Raw genomic sequence first — 12843 nt, forward strand, 5'->3', positions numbered from 1 at the left:
ARTAACCTTTAGCTAAGTTACATGTTTTTACAATATTACGGGTATATTTTAAATTAAAATGTTCATATATTTATTAAAAATATGGATATTTACAATCGAATACCCAATTAATGCTTTTTGAATGACAAAATTAATTTTATATATTATTATTGCAAAAWTTTCCGATAAAAAATTCCAAAAATGACGTCACACAAAAATGTGTTTATAAACTTTTTAAGTATTCCTGAAGCATCAACGATTTTTCTAACAGCATCAGTAAAAGATGCTTAAGATTGCAAAAAAATATGAAACAAAAATAAATATAGATCCAACCAACTACACTGGTCAACAAAATTTAAATTTTTTGTCTCATGAAAACTCATACATATGTATATACTCATTTGTAAATGAAAACGTGAGGCATTTTTCTGACATCCAAATACAATAGATATGCCAGGGAGAAAACAAAAATTCTAACCCATCGGAAACAAAGTTAAAATATTACAGGAAAAATAATTTACAGGCCATCTGAGGGAGGGAAAGGAGAAAAAGGCAACGTTTAATACGTTTTGTTTAGTGATGAGCCCCATTTCATTCAAAAGTGATGTCGGTGAGAACGTAACCATCAATCGCGACCGTTATCACGGCATGTTAACCGACAATTTGATGCCTGAAATTGAAGCTCATGATCTCGGCGGGTGTTTCAACAATCACATCACATCAATCAATGGATTTGTTGGGAGAACACTTCGGTGAGTAGATAATTTCACGTTCTGGGTCAGACGATTGGCCACCAAGATCGTGTGATATCACACCGTTGGACATTTTCCTGTGGGGATATATAAAGTCTATGGGGACAATCCCGCATTATTCGCCAATTGCCTCAACGGATGGACCATCTGAGACGTTTGCCAACATTTGAAAGAGATAATCTTCAAACAATAAATACCCAAAAATATTCTTTTAAATAAAAATAAATATTCCCCGAAGTTCTGTAAGTTGTCTTTAAAAAAGTAAGGAACCGATACATGATATATATGTAAACTAGACTAGCATGATAAATTTTCTCAAAAAATGCGAGCAAAGTCCCAAAACAAAAAACTTGATGATATTGAAACAAAATTATTATATATTGATACACCAACAAAAATCATTACAAAGTTCATGTGACATAAACTGTCAGTGTTATTAAAACATAAGGAATTAACATATTTGAAAATATCAGGAAGTTAAAACAAGTTATGCATTATGTATGTATGTATACTAGATTTTTTGGTCTTTTAAGCATCACTGAATTAAAAAATTTATACAATTCCGGGATTTGGTTTTCCTCAGAGACTGGGTATCAAAAGAAGACATAACTGCAGAAATCTGTCATAAAATTGGTGAAAGTTCGTAAGCAATCGATAGAAGATCGTTCAGGGAAAAACTGTTCTCCAGAGTTTCAACTCAATCAAAACATCACATATTATCTGATCTATTAGCAAAAAATAACTGTATAGTATTATAAACTTCAGAAACGTTTGGCAATAATTTGAATAAAACATGACTGGCACTGACGATTTATTAATTTCACGAATTAATAAGAAGAAATGAATACAACTCAGAACCTAAAAAATTACCTTAACTATAAGATGCATATAGTCAAATACCATATCGCTCAGATCGATGGACCCTTTAAATCAAGTTTACTCTTATTTATATTTCCTATATTTGGGACATTATTATAAATTTATGTAAATCAAATATGTTGTACGCAAATTGCTATGAAACCCACAGCCACAGGCTTGTTATTGTTAGGCGTGGAGTCAATGTTTGCGAAGCACTAATCGTTTTATATTTATTTGAAATTCACACATAAACTGCACCTTCGGTCAACCAGCATGATTTAGTAAGGAAAATAAAGAGAAAAACGCATTGAGTTATCAATTATATAAATACTTCTTTATAAGACCGTTTTCTACAACAATCGGCAAGCCCCTTGTAATAAGCCAAAGCAAAAAGGAAAACCACTTCGAACCATTCAATTTTAGTCAACATGATTAGAGCTTGCTTAATGCATGCTAAATATGGGGTTAATATTTCACTTTTTATCATTTGTCGGATTCGATTTGACTTAACAAATATGAAAATTTTCGATTAATTAAATAAACACTAATTTTTTTATTATCAACTATTATTATTATTTCTTTAATAGCATAAATTCTACAATTTCTGTCTTTAAACTTTTAAACTTAACTTAACATAAAACTCGCTCAGCCGGAATTATTTGAGCTCCACGAAGTAGAACTAGCATGAGCAAAGGCCACACCATGTCCGTTATTTTGACCATAGTTACCATTTTGCTGACTCCAAGCGGACGAAGCAGATTGGGCTGCTGCAGCTGCGCCCAAAGGTGAATATGCATTGTACTGACCGCCTTCAATCCAAACAGGGCTCGCAGGGACTGGTGGTACAGCACCGCCACCATGAACTGTCAATTGTTGTGCTCTACTTGCAGCTTGCGCGTTCTCCTCATGCTGCCATAATGTAGATGAGCTATGATCGATAGCTGTGGAAGCTGCAGCAGCATTCTCCACTTGTGCATAATGGTTATTGGCGTAATTCAAAGCGGGAGCTGGACGTTCATCACTTCTAAAATGATGTGTTCTTCCACCGTTAGCATTCAAGAAATGATTCATGTGGGCAGGAGCATATTCTTGAGAATTGTAGACATTGCTAGCGCTTGAAACCGCCGCTGACTCGCCGTGTAATTGTATCGTTGGATTATATGCTTCTGCGTAGACATTCGGCATTGGGGCCATGCCCATCGGCTGCACGGTGTGTATGCCGCCACAGTGTCCACAATCCATGTTGACACCGAACATATGGTTTTTGACTTTTCTATACAGCTCTTTGCTTTTCAGCAAAGGACTGGCATATGCCATCACTAGGCTAAATGAAAACATAAAGAGCTGTAAGCAAAAATATTTATTTTAAGTAAAAGTGTATTTGCAAATGTTGAAAAAAAAACTTACCATGCGCATTTTGTTGTTAAGTTGCTGAGGAGTGAAGAGTTGTTTACTACTACGCGAGTCAAAGGTTGATTTATGTTTAAGGTCGTCCGTGCCTGTTGCAAGGCTTTTATACCACATATTTGTGAACAGGTAGAAATAATTCGGTGTAGTGGAAGACCACAGGTTTTAAAATAATAATTACAAGGATTTTGGCATCTGTGGGCATGCGGCTGAGAGAGTAAACTATATATCAATATGTATATTATGCGCTCATACCAGTATAAATGTGCTTGTGTAAGTATAGATAAATTCATTTAAAACTTGAGTACCTGTGACCCCAGGAATGAAAAACAACTAAGAAAAATCAATTTTGTCTTTATTTACAATGGAAAATCCATAAAGAAAAGAAAAAAAGTGAAAGGTATTGATTTACCTACGGATATTTATGTGCACGCGTATTTAGGTAAACAAAAAATCATTTATCGGCAACTTAAGTATAAGTATCTGTATAGAATTCTTAGTTACCCAAGAAAACTTACCATAAAACACTTTACGACCTTTGAATCTAAATTTAAGATGCATATTTGTATGCAAGGCCTCATATTAAAATATAATATATTAAAATATGTATATATATAATTATTCAAAAGTCATTTTGGAAAATGCTCGGGCGATAAGCTAGTCAATTTTAAAAAAATTTTCTCCTTAGTTACATTTATTATTGATCAAACAAAAAATGTTTTTCCTCATTTTTCGATATTTAATAATAATTAAGTTGCAGCCCTCTAAAATTTTGCCTGAAAAAGCATTTTTGGAGTTTTCTGCAGTTATTACACATTCTATCACTATCAAAAAAATTTTCGGAATATTATATATCTAGTTCTCCTCAAAATGGATTACCAGTTTTTCAATCTAACCAAAAATCAAATCAAAGCAGGTCAAAAATAATCAACCTTTTGGGTATTATTCAATAATTTTTTCCCATTAATGTCTATAGTTGTCGCAATCTCACGATAGATCATAAGATGATCTGGCAATATGAGTTTGTACACATCATCAATAGTTTCCGGAACAACAACTGCTTTTGGGCGACCTTCACCATACCATCGATAAATACTGATCTTTGATTAAGATTCATCGACAAAAATTTAACCAATTTTATCGTAAAACTTTTGAAAAAAATATCCGTTAGTTGTAAAAATAAATAAGACAGACGAGTGTGTCTGGTGTAAATTCATTTATAAGCTCTCTTTCCATTATCGATCTTTGAACTATTACAAAACAAAGATAAAGACGACAAGCCTGAAATTCAGTAAGTAATTTTTGGAAGAAAAGAAATAAGAGGACTAAATGATTCGCGTCAAATATGTGATGCCAAACGTCGCCAGTGACTCTTTCGAATATTACGATTTTCGACAGAAACATTCTACCAGAGATTTATTGAACTTTACGCATTCATATCGAAAAATGTAGCATAGGACAGAGTCGTATGCTTCACAAACTGTATGGTAAAAAGTAAATATTATAGATAGATATACTAAAAAGTTCCTTGCGTAATTCAATACCGTATATGCGGCACATTTGAAATGCACGTAAAACATTAAACAACATAAAAAATAAGCAAAATTACTGTCACGGTTAACGCTCTTTTTGTACCCAATGACTTAAGAAAAGTTAAAAAAAAAACTTTACACATGCGAATAAAATGCATAGAAAGCCATGGAGTGGGTGCTTCTCATACATACATAACAGACATACATATTTATATTGAATTAGTTATGAACGCAAATAATGAGTTGTTATATAAATATGAATACACTCTAATAACGCTATGCTTTTTACTGTACTAGTTCATTGACGCTGTCGGTAATTATTTAATCGAATTGGAAGAGTTATTGGACATAGCAAAGATATGTGAAGCGAATGTAAGACACATTACAAAAACGCGGGAGTGCTTCACATCTTACATTCGCATCGTTAGTACACATATGCTGAGAATTCCACAAGATTAGTCAGTTGTGGCATCCACAACTAATATATCGAATTTCAAGCTCAAAGCAAAGCTGAATAAAACCGCTTTCAAAGAGATTTGGAAAAATTCTTATATTATATTTAATTACATACAAAGATATGTACATTTTTATATACATAATGAAGAAAGTTAGGAATTCATGTAATACCCTTAGTATAGTATATATTTAGAAAAAAATCCAAAAACATCAGGACATTTTCCATCTGGTCAAATTTGACCTGGACTGCCTTTTTTATATTCCCGTGAAGTTTGATATCTATATGTTAATTTCTCGAAAAGTTTATCTGATGATTTCTACCTTGGAAAAAGATATAACAACGATTTTGCTTAAAGTCTTGTATTTACAAAGGCGTCACGGCTACGGAAATGTAGAAGAAATGTTTTGGGGAGTCTACTTTATCACGAATCAATGGCCTGTGAATGACATAAAGGATTCAGTGATGGTCGAGATGTCAACGAAAATGTCCCTAATGCGAGTCGAGAGTCCATCTCTAAAATAATACTAGAAAATCGTAGGGCTGATCTCGGACGGATAGCAGAGCACTATCTCTTATAGATCGACTCAATTTCGGTTGGTGTTTTCTGTATGAAGGGGGTCAATGCTACTCATAGCAAAATATAAAGCACAAGGTAAAAGAGTCCTCTCTTATAATTTTAAGGTGCATATAATTATAAGGTTCAACAATGGTATTAGCGTAATGTAAGAGGAGTATTCTGAAAGATATACTAGCACCTTCATAGTTGAATTTTTTTGAGGACTTTGGAAGAAGAAAAATGGGACAAAATACCACACACCAAGGCAAGCAAAGCTTTTAGACATAACGATGGTGATTTACCCAAAGTGTAGCGCAGATTTTACATATTGCTTTACATATAGTCACGTATATGACGGTATAGAATAAAACTCTCCTACTTAGCAAAAAGTTATATATTACATTTTTCATAGCTGCAATGAATGTTCGTGATTTACTAATACGTATAATACGTATAATCTCTACCATAAAACCGCAATATGAATGCCGTACCGACATTCTAGGTACTTATATACATATATATATTTTATAGTTAAATATCTAAACTGGAACTGTCAGCGGCACGAGGCAAATCAAAACCAACAACTTAAACCCACTAACAGTTGGGTTCATATCAAGTCACACATAATAAAAAATACACCGAGAAATAAGCCACATGCAACATAATAACAGTAACTACATATGTGTGTGGTATAAGGTAGAATATACATATGTATGTTATATCATCGCCGCAAATTACATATCGATTTTATTCCGAATATTCCGAATTATAATTTTAAACTAATTTTTTCCAAGCAGTATTGGTAATTGTAATAAAAGTTGATCAACTCACACATACACAAGCCAACTTTAGTGCCCATTGTCCAGTATAAACATACCAGTATATAAAAAATTTGCCGCAGAGTATACAAAATCAGCAAGATTGCTCCAGTTAATTGATTTCAACAGGTGGCAGGTTTCATGCCATTCCTAAAATCCGTTTACTGGTTGCAATCATTTGTGGCCAGCAAGCAATGTGCCTTTCACCATGTGCTGCTGTTGCAACAAAGCCATTGGACTTTGAAGTACATAGAGCAGCACTAAGTTAAACATACATTTTTCCATAGATTTATACGTATGTATGTATGTATGCCTGCATATACATATATAAATTTTAAGCATCAATGGTACCAGTTTTCTCGCCCACATAATGCAATGCAATCAGCAAATTCACTGGAGACGTGAGTGACCAAGCTGGCTTTTGCAACATCTGGGCAATAAACTACTATTGCTGATACTGATACAGTTTTATTGATCTGATTAGATAGATTCGCAGCACTAAGTTGGATAATTTAGTTTGGTTTTCATACACAGAAAATGCTTCTAATTCAATAATTAAATGTGTGAAAATTATGCCATAATTTAATTACTTTTGTATATTTATATTTAGAGGCTAAAATCTAGTTTAGAAATAATATCGGCGAATTATATGCTTTCATGTGTTTAATTTGCTTAATAATTGTAAAAAAGTCTAGTTGCTCGCTTGGAGTTTCTGCTCTCACTATTATTACATAATCTCTTCTCTAAACAGTTCGGGAATGCATGTAATATCATTCCCACTATGAAAGTAGTTAAGTCAGCCACCACTACTGGAAAGGTTTGCTTCATAACTGCTATTGAACCTATTGCAGAGAATGTATATCAGAGAACGTCTATCATAGAGAAGGTTCACGCAGAGAACGTCTATCATAGAGAAGGTTCACGTTTCAAATATCGTAACTTTTCGAAGGGGTACTCGGCAGAGATGGCCCAGTTTCACCACAGACAAATTATAAGCGTGTTTCACCACGAAAATAGCAGAATTGAGCATTTTCAGTGTTAAATATGAGAATAATGCTAATTCCAATGTTAACAAATTTACGCCTAGAATTCGTTTCTTATTCGTTTATATGATAGACGTTCTCTGTGTATATTATACGTTCTCTGCTATATATTTGATAAGATGCTTAAGGGCACCATCTATCGAGTGAAGCAGTAAATTGTGTAATCAACACCAATTACTGGTATTCAAATGCGCAAGATGGCGCTCCTATTTATATTTAAAGCGAAATGCGAGAAATAAACCGTGAAGCTGCAAAAAATGTGTGTGTGTGTTCAATGCTACAAATACATTTCCGATTCCTTATTCCTTTGTAAAATGATAAAACAACGGTGGAGTAAATTCAAGAGAGGAAGAAATTGACACTCAATCTAAGTTTAGTCAAATCACCAAAAAAATTATACCTCAAAAAATAATACATATATTTTATCATATATTTAAATTTAGATTATTTCACAAAAAACAGATAGAAAAGTCTAATTATTATTATATTACATAATTTAAAAAAAAATTCACTTAAATATAAGCACAATTTTAATTACATATATTATATTCTTTCAAATTTAGTAAATATGAATGTATACAAGTACGGTTGAAATATGTGTATTTTAGTTATATACATGTTCATGCGTTTTCTATAGGAATATGTTCGCATAAAAACTGTATTTGCATATAAAAACACTCACCTGTACATATATTTCCTCACATGTGTATATGCATGTATGTAAATACAGCTAGAATTTACATTTATAGTGCACACTTTACGAAATGTTACACATACGAACGATATCATACACGACGCGAACCGCACACGATGCACCGAGTTTGCAAGATGAAACATGAACTAATTTGCCAATCAATTCATAAAATATACAAACTATTGAATGAACGCGACATTTTATGATAGATATAATAATTTCGAAACACTGATGCAAAGGATTATTATAATATAATTGACGATAGAAACGCACTAATTTCACTTTTTTATTTTGCCTGCTGGTGCGTTGTCCTTTTTTACTTTTTACAATACGCATTTATTGCAATAGGCAAATTTTTATATATTTCTCACTTTATTTTTACTATAACACACATTTTTTTTATTACTTTCAATTATATTTTATTAATTTAACACATTTTGGCACTACCGACCTACAATTGCATCAGCACGATTCGCGAATAAAGATCCAACTGTAATCTATTATTTCTCTACAATTCACAAGTCACTCTCTCAGTCACATTTACACTAACAAATCTCAACAGAAGTACGATGTAGTACAGGATGATATTACACATACGAACGATAGCATACACGACTGGAACCGTACACGATGTACCGAAATTGCAGGATGAAACATGAACTAATTTGCCAACCATTACATAAAATGTACAAACTATTCAATTAATGGTACATTTTATAATAGATATAATAATTTCGAAACGCTGATGCAAATTAATATTATAATATAATTCGCGATAGAAACGCACACATAAACACAGAGCCGTATTGCACACGCACAAATTTCACTTWTGCCTGCTACCACATGTTCTTTTTTACTTTTTGCTATACCCATATATTGCAATGGGCACATTTTTAGATATTTCATACTATTTTTACTATAAAAACACATTTATTTTATAACTTTCAGTTGTATTTTATTAATTTAACACATTTTTTGCACGCCCGATATACAATAGCATCAGCACGATTCGCGAATAAAGATCCAACTGTCATCTATTCTTTCTCTACAATTCCGTAAGTCAATCTCTCATTCACATTCACACTAACAAATCTCAACTGTCGTTTGGCATTTACTTTTCCGTTTCCTTATGCCTTTTCATTCGAGAAGTACGTTATGAAGTACAGGATGATTCATGCATCTTTTAATTTGTATTGTACCAATGGTTGCACATAATAACTTAAAATAGAAATTGTACAATATTTACTAAAATGACTGAATATTGTTATTGAATAAATAAATGTAACATGATTATTAATTTTTTTAAATTGTATTGCCTAGTTAAAACATGTAATTATTTTGATTTGAAATGTAATTAAATATAATCCAAAGTATTGATGGCTAATTGCGCTAGATGGCGCAACTCGATTATCTTGTCAAAATGAATTGTATAACTACGGAAGAAAATGTATAACTGCGGAAGTGTATTAGCAATTTCCTCAATGTATGCGTGAAGAGAATAAGTAAAGGAGAGAATAAGAGGAACAAGAATTAAAACTCATTTGAATCTGTGCTGGTCAGTCGAGTTGGTGCATTGTAACTCAAAGTAAATATTTAATTATTTGTGAAACTGAAAATTAAATATGTATAAAATAAAGTAAAACTCACAAAATAATGTGTTTTAGTTTTAAAGAAGCTTAATATATTGAATATAAATGTGGCTAAAAGCAAAATATTGATATGCAGCAAGCAATTGAAAAAGTGTAAATTGTGCCAAAACCATGGCGTTCGTTGCAGCTGCCACAAAATGGTTGCTTATTCGGTAGTCGGGATATTCGGTCGTACATTTGCTGACATGGCAATCGGAGTTCGTGATCGTGGGTGTTTAATTGTGTGAATGTAGTGTTTTAAGTATAACCGGCAAATATGTATATCAAACTGGTAACTTCGTATACATCTCTTGGTGGGTAATTTAGAATTATTAATTTTTGCTTTAATGCATGTATATTATAAGTAAATACTATTTTAAAATTCAATGTATGTACATATAGGATAAAATATTTCCGACACATTTTTGTTCTTAAATGATATGGCTTTTCTGGCCACATTTGAGTGGATTTCTTAAGTTCAAAATGAGCTAATCTGATCATTAAACAATTTATGAATTCGTTTAACTAAATAATGGATAATTATAGTAAATAATTGAACTCATATTTAATTAAGCAAAAATCGTTAAAAACAATTCAAGAAAAAGCTTTATATTTATAAAACTTAAAGACACATGTTTGTAATATTTTATTTTATTTTGTTCAAGCGGATATAGCAGGAGCAAATAAGTAATTAGTATTCTGCAACAAATCACATAAAAGATCATTTTTATATATTTTTAATATCCACATATGCATAAGGATTTAGAATATTACGAATTATTAAAATATGTATGAATTTCGAATTGTAATACAATTACGGAACTAAGGACCAGTGATCCCAATCTTGTATTTCATTATATAAAATCAAGCCTGGACTCTGAGTGCTGGAAACTTGCGAACCAGCTAAGAGTATATAATTACGATCCAATTCACCTTCCTTCACACCACAAGCCAGAAGCTTTTTAGCCGCCGTTAAGGCAGAGCGCGACGGCAATTTCTCTGTGGTAAGGTAGACAGTTTATAAAAAATATTTAAATAATTTTAAATGTGATAATCACTAAAATTTACCTGAATAATTCCCAATGAAAGCAATGCCGGTACCATTCATATTATAGCCATAAGTATGTGCGCCACGCACGCCCCAACCAGTACCCTCATAAACAATGCCATCATTGCCGATGAGAAAACTGCAAGCGAAAATATTTATTTATTAGAAAGACAAATATTAAGAAGTTATATTCAGTTCGCAAAGGAGTTTGTAACACTCGGAGGCCCTATGAAATAATACTGTGATCTGTAATTGAAAGTGATATTACTATTAGAGACATCTATGCTATGGTAGTATTTGAGATATGCGACATTTTGTGAGGCTCTAAAAGTGAATTCTTCGATTTTTACTGTGTCCGAATTAATTGAACAAAGAAGTGCGATACATAAATAGTATATATAAAAATGACCGAAATGACCAGTCGATTCAGTCATGCTCGTCTGCCTCTCTAGATATACTAGGCCCTCAATTGTTGAGATATCGATGAAATTTGCTCACGTCCTTTTCTACCCGAAAGCTGCTTATCTGACAGAACCACAAATATTGGACCACTGACTTACAAACTTACTAAATCAAGTTCGCTTTTCCCTGTTTTAAGTTTTTTTTTTTTTTTTTTTTTGTATTACTTACACACCGCCTCTTTGTGCCAATTATAGTGAGCAAAGCAACTAAATTTGGGGGCGTATCTAGAAAACCCAAAATAACCAATATAGGGTTTTAAACAAATACTCACTTAAACCCGATGTCATCATAATCCAAGTCATTCATATGATAGGTTTGGGTATTCTGCAGAATCGATGCACATCTCAAAAACTCACTACACTCACCAGAGACGGTATGATGAATGATAACATAACGTATTGGACGCACTTGATAAGTGAGCGCTTTAGCCGGTTTGCCGCCCCACTGACGTTTCAGTTTAATACGCGGACATTCGGTTTTACCCGCGAAAGTGTGAATAACACAAAATATCAAGCTAAACACTAAAAGCAAAATGTTGTTTCGCATTTCGATGCTTTTTTGTTAGTTGTTTTGTATAGTAGTTATATATATTTTTTTCTACACGTCGTGAATTCTTTTAACTGACCCGTAGGCTTAGGTGTCTCCCGCACAACTGATCGCGTTTTTGCTACTTGGGGCACTGTTTTATTAGCAGTAACTCGTATATGAGCAGTTTACTTTTAAGCGATAATTCTTGATTCTATTCTTGCTCAGCGCTCTCTTCGCGACGCGAGAAATTTGCAAAGCTCGTTATAAACAGTGTGTATGTTATACTATATATACATATGTACATATATAATAATATATGTATGTAAGGTGTTGATTGCAGTAATTGTATGCTTTGTGAGGCGTCACTCTTCGAAACCAGTTCCGGTGTGTGAATACTGCCAGGAATTCTGACAATGATTCTCAGAAGATTCAAACAAATTAACAGTGTCAATATCGTTTAGAGATAACTGTAATGACGTTCAATGCTAACATTGTGGAGATATAAATTAAATTTTTGTAGCAGACTGCAAACTGCTTTTGGTTTTTGATTTTGTGTTCAATAATTAATGATAAAGTTAATTAAACGTAGGGAGGTATTTCCCCTATCTATTTTTTTTATCATTAATATATGATGTGTGAAGAATTTCGAGGAACCGATATATCGTTGAATTTTAAAGAAACAAGTTCGATTTTTTGCCGGTAAAATCGCGTATGCAGTAAATTTTATACGGATCACTCTGAACAATTTTGCCTAAAAGACGAATAGTCAAATTTATCAAAAAATTTTCATTAGTATATCAAAATGTATTAAATTTCATTCGGATATTTCGAAACCTTTAGACGAAATTTTATGCTCCCTAAAAATTGCTTGCTTACGCCATTTTCCGCTTTCTCTTAAATACACTGTAAAATTTTAAAAAAGAGTTTCCAAGCCATAAAGTTGGGATAAAGAGGTAGAGAATAAATGTGAAAAATTTAATAAAGGTTCAAGAATGTAGTTATGCATTAACAAGGAAATCTTTGACAAGTCCTTATAATAGAACAATATATATATAAGTATAATTTTTTATTTACAAAAATT

At 32.5% G+C, this 12843-nt stretch overlaps 2 protein-coding genes across 2 annotated transcripts; both read right to left on the reverse strand.

Annotated features, from left to right (window-relative positions):
• Positions 1–2169: 2169 nt before the first annotated feature.
• On the reverse strand, positions 2170–3069 carry LOC108976117. Its single transcript, XM_018945030.1, has 2 exons — positions 2997–3069; positions 2170–2933 (listed from the first exon to the last, which is right to left on the reverse strand). Exons 1-2 carry the CDS (start codon positions 3003–3005, stop codon positions 2235–2237), a joined length of 708 nt encoding a protein of 235 aa, XP_018800575.1. The 5' UTR covers positions 3006–3069; the 3' UTR covers positions 2170–2234.
• A 7295-nt stretch (positions 3070–10364) lies between these two features.
• LOC108976112 (peptidoglycan-recognition protein SA) lies at positions 10365–11874 on the reverse strand. The gene is made up of 3 exons (XM_018945024.1): positions 11506–11874; positions 10793–10911; positions 10365–10723 (listed from the first exon to the last, which is right to left on the reverse strand). The coding sequence occupies exons 1-3, from the start codon at positions 11778–11780 to the stop codon at positions 10539–10541; spliced, it is 579 nt and encodes a 192-aa protein (XP_018800569.1). The 5' UTR covers positions 11781–11874; the 3' UTR covers positions 10365–10538.
• Between the last annotated feature and the right edge of the window lie 969 nt (positions 11875–12843).

This window comes from Bactrocera latifrons, unplaced genomic scaffold, assembly GCF_001853355.1.
Source record: "Bactrocera latifrons isolate USDA-ARS-PBARC rearing strain unplaced genomic scaffold, ASM185335v1 scaffold_73, whole genome shotgun sequence".
Lineage (NCBI taxonomy): Eukaryota > Metazoa > Arthropoda > Insecta > Diptera > Tephritidae > Bactrocera > Bactrocera latifrons.